General features: G+C 47.4%; 1 protein-coding gene across 1 annotated transcript; it reads left to right on the top strand.

Moving 5' to 3' along the window:
- Window positions 1-3,857: 3,857 nt before the first annotated feature.
- CCDC70 (coiled-coil domain containing 70) lies at window positions 3,858-4,558 on the top strand. The gene is given in 2 exon segments (XM_019752155.2): window positions 3,858-3,939; window positions 3,942-4,558. Coding segments are annotated over 2 exon segments (699 nt in total).
- The last annotated feature ends 288 nt before the right edge of the window (window positions 4,559-4,846 follow it).

Raw genomic sequence — 4,846 nt, 5'->3', positions numbered from 1 at the left:
GGATGAGGGTGCAAATACAATACAGAATGGTGGTAGTGATTGTCAATTGCTCTTTGAGAAGACTATTCAAGGAGGAGAGGACTAGCAAATAGGGAGAGGGCGTTAGAGGATTCTGTTCGCGGTTGGTTGGTTGGTTGGTTGGTTGGTTGGTTGGTTGGTTGGTTGATTGTTTTTAAGAAAAGACTGTGTTTGTGTGCTTAGAGGCCAGAATGAGGAGAGAGAGAGAGAGAGAGAGAGAGAGAGAGAGAGAGAGAGAGAGAGAGGTGGAAGGTCCCATGAGTGAGGTCTCGCTGATGAAACAGAGTCACCAAGCAGTTGTGAGGAGATGCGGGGAGGTCCCGGCCTGGCCTAGGAGCCCAGAGGAGGGCACTAAAAATGGATACATATGGCTGCCACAGGGGTGAACTAGAAGCTGAGGAAGTTTCAGCGCGTGAGCCTCTGTCTTCTCTACATGTAGGAAGTCAGACCCTCTGAGAACAAGGGGGAATCCCTGAATACTTGAAGTATAATACACTTATTTCTATAATACATTTATTCAACAGGTACCATGAACAGATTTCTTCCACTGCTGCTCAAGTGGGGAGTTAGATTCAGGGGGGATATCGTTTATGGTGAGCCGTTAGTGCTCAATGACCTACAATTTGTAGCTTTTTCCATTCCCCAGTGACTCCGTGGACTTGCCAGCTGCCCCCTGTTGACTTCTGCACTCAACTCTGTGGTTCTCTGCTGATCATGAGGGCAGGCACGCTGCTCTTTGTGGAGAGCGGCCCTGAGAGGCCAGCCTGCTAATGGCAACCACTGGTGCTAAAGCTGCCCACGGTGTGAGGCCATAAAGAGAGCCTGAAAATAACAACTTAGGATAAACTGGACAGTGGGAAATGTAGCATTGGGTGATAGTCGGTGTCTATGGCAAAAAAAGGAAAAAGGAATTTATTAAACGGTTTCAGTGAGTTCTCTAGGTGGGGCAAACATTGCTCACAGAGGAGGAAATAAAGCTGTGGTGTAATTCAAAGGCGGCTACTTTCGGGGTTGGTGTCTGTCCAAAAAACACTTCAGAAGAAACCCAGAAGCCTGCATATATGCTTCCTTTGCAAACTGGGACAGACAGTTCTCACACATGTACAGGGACTTTTGTAAATCTTTTGTTTGTTGAAAATATATAGTTATTTTCTTTAGCAATAACTTTTTTTTTTTTTGCAATAACTTTCAATGTTCTTAAATTTGCTTTTTAATGTGGGTATATTTTCCTTCAGCAGTAGGGTTATGTGAGAGAGAGTTGCATTTATAGTTAGTGATTGAGTTGCTAAATATTGTTATCAATGCAGTATTGATATTGTATGAATCTAATGCTTGATGCAAATGTGCACACGCATGTGCGTGCACACACACACACACACACACACACCCCTTCCTAGTGAACATATCAGCCTGATGCCTGATGGTGTTTACAAGCAGTATTGCTTGCCCACATGACGCACTTCTAAACATGACGTTTCAGCAGTTTTCACCCATCTACTTAATTGTTTGAACAGGTTTTAAACTTATTTAAGCCTCAGTTTTCTAGTTATAAAAGGTGGTTAACCAAGGTACTATTTATCTCACACTGTGTGTCGTTGTCGTGCAGGGCGGCCTGCAGGGTCTCTGGTCCCGCTCCCCACATAACGCAGGACATGGTGAGGCCAAAAAGGAACACCCACAGAGCCATAGGTAGGGGAGTCATACCACTACAGTCTCACTGGGGCTGGGTTCACTGGACGTGCGACCTGCTGTCCGTTTTGTCTGCAACCCACCGACGACTCTCTTTCACTCTCCTCCACTCTCCTCGGCTCTCCTTCGTAGCCGCAGCAGTTATATTAGTGGCTAATGGCTCAATGGCTACAGCTGACGGCCAACCAGCCCCAGCTGATGGCCATCTACTACCCGAGCCAGCACCCCTCCACGTGAGGCCGAGAGCCTGTAAACTACTTTCTGGGGCTCTGCCCCCACACTGTGGTTGAAAGGATTAAACAGGTAATGTAGGTAAAGTGCCCAACGCAAAAGGGCTGAATAAATGAGGAGGTAGTAATTGTTACTACTGATATTATAATTGGAAAGCTGATTGTTATCAACAGCTAGCTTGCAACTCTAGTTGACCTTGAGGCTTTGCTCATAGAATTACCTAATCCAATTCAATAAACCCTTGTTGAGGGCCTGCTCTGTGTTCTCACAGCAGAAAGAGAGAAATGTGGGGACTTGAGGAATGAAGCACCTTCTCCCACCTGAAGGTACTACTAACAGTTATGCAAATAGTAGGAATAAGACAAATAACCACAATACAGCAGACAAACCCAAAATTCAATAAAATTCAGTTCAATTCAACCAACACTTGTATCAATTACTTCCTTTATATTAGTAGATGCCAGGTTACAGGAATGGCAAAAGTCTTGCCCACACCTAGTATCAATCAAGCCTGACAAGTGAACAAAGGGAGAGTGTGGAGATATGTAGGTAGCATCAAGGAGGTGTGATGAGCTTTGTCTGGACGGCCCAAGTAGCTTTCAGAGGGAAGGATGAGCAGGAACTCAAGCCCATAACGGGTGGAGAAGGTAATCTCCACAGAGGACACAGAATGTACCCTGGTGTGGAGGCAGGAAACTGCAGGTCACGTCCAGAGAACTGAAGGTAGCTCATTAATACTGAATCTTAGATCTGGAGTTGAGTGGAGGGAGACTGGGTAGGAAAAGAGAGAGACAAGTGGAAGTCAGTTGCTGAGGGCCTACTAAGGCCTTTGGATTTGCTATTTGGGCTATGGGGTCTTCGAAGGTTTGTGAGCAGGTGTGGTGTAACGGGACCGCGTTCACAAACGCGCTTGGGGCTGCAGAGTAGAATGGATGCGATGGCAAGATCAGCACCGGAGAGACCAGTCAGGCTGCTACAGGCATCCTGGCCTGAACTGGCCGTGGTCAAGGAGCTGGAGCAGGGGGTGCGGTTAAGGATCTGAACTGGGAGGGCTTGATGACTGATTAAAAGTTGGTAACAGGGAGGAAGGTATCAAGGAGGAGCCCCAGGTTCTGGCTTGTGTGGCTGGATGGTTGGTGATGCCACCAGCTGCCCACAGTGTAGCCACCATCTCTTCACCATACGTGCATGCATGTACACACACACACGCACACGCACACGCACACACCAGCTCTGTGTCTTTCCTTCTGCCCCACTTCCTGCTCCCAAGTCAGGAAACAGAATAAGGTGAAAACCCAGAAATCTCCTGAAGGCACTTACGTTGCTCCACACTGCGGTGCTTGCTGAGGCCCACAGGGAGAGGCCAGACCCTGGCAGCCGCTTCCAGAAATCTCAAAATGGAAATCAGTGCCCTTACCGTGTGTATTCACCTGTCATCCCCCCTGCACTCTAACCACTTTCCATGTCCAGCCCTTTTCCCCACGTTTATAGTTACTGGAATTTTTCTGGATAGTTTTGATATCTCAGATATATGGCAATGTGTGGAGATCTTTCATTCTCTCTCTCTCTCTCTTCCTCTGCTCCCCCCCCCCCCAACTCGCTCCTGCCTTCCTTTCCTACTTGAAAACCACAGTCCTTGTTGGCTGAAATTCTGATTTTTAGCAGCCTTGAGGTTTAAGGTACCACCTACATATTCAGCTCAAAGCCATGACCATCCAGTGTGTTTCTCTACTAAAGCTTGTTTCTCACAAACACCACCAAGGAGACAAAACAAGAAATGGTTACATTTTCCCAAATTAAATGGCATGGACCCAAGAGCCTGTCCTCTGGCATGTGATACTCATGAACATGTTTTCTCTGGTGCCCTCGCAGGACGTGGCCAGCGAACCTGGACTTGGCCGATGGCCCTGTGATCCATCATGGCCAGTCCAGCATTGTGGCTGCCTAGGAAGATATTTCCCTTCAAGGTGGGTAAATGGATGGGGCTTGCTTGCTTCTGGTCATGGTGGCCTCCTCACCCAATATTCGCCAGAAGAAACTAATCCGTAAGCTGCAGGAGGAGAAGGCTTTTCGGGGAGAGATAAAAATTTTCTGTGAGAAAGTAGAAGACTTCAGGGAAGAGATGTGGAATTTCCGAGGCAAGATCCGTGTTTTCTGGGACCAGATCTTAGGTTTTTGGGAAGAAGAGAGACCTTTCTGGGAAGAGGAGAAAACCTTCTGGAAAGACGAGAAAGCTTTCTGGGAAATGGAAAAATCTTTCCGGGAAGAAGAGAAAACCTTTTGGAAAAAGTACCATATCTTCTGGAAGGAGGATAAAGCCTTCTGGAAAGAGGATAATGCTTTATGGAAAAGAGATCCCAACCTTCTTCAGGAGGACAAGGCCCTGTGGAAGGAAGAAAAGACCCTGTGGACAGAGGAACGAGCTCTTCTTGAAGAGGAGAAGGCCCTGTGGGAGGATAAAAAATCACTCTGGGAGGAAGAGAATGCCCTCTGGGAGGAGGAAAAAGCACTCTGGGTAGAAGGTGGCGGTCATATTGCTGAGGTGCAGTTACTTGAAGATCGGCTCCACAACGTCACTGGAGGGCCACGATCGCCAGGCTTCTCCCAAGGCCAGGCATGAGCTTGGGAGATGAAGGCCCAGGGGGTCCAGACTCTGTTGGATTGGGATTCAAGTCGAAGGTGATCCCATTTGCGGGAGAAAATAATCACTTAGTTGTCTCCTTGCTTCAAAAGATCTAATAACGTCCTGAAGAGAGGTTTGGAAAACCAATTTCTTCAAGGAAGCCCAGATATCTTTTCTCCTAGGTTCTGTGGTTCTCAAATGTTACATTCCCATCCCCCAGGCTGTATTGCTGTCCATAGAGCGTGACCCTGGGCAGTTCACCATGAGCTTGGCATATGTGGGTAT

The sequence above is a fragment of the Rhinolophus sinicus genome, linkage group LG04 (genome assembly GCF_036562045.2).
Source record: "Rhinolophus sinicus isolate RSC01 linkage group LG04, ASM3656204v1, whole genome shotgun sequence".
In the NCBI taxonomy this organism is placed as follows: domain Eukaryota; kingdom Metazoa; phylum Chordata; class Mammalia; order Chiroptera; family Rhinolophidae; genus Rhinolophus; species Rhinolophus sinicus.
The sequence above is the reverse complement of the archived record's forward strand: the minus strand, read 5'-3'. Positions and strand labels throughout refer to the sequence as shown.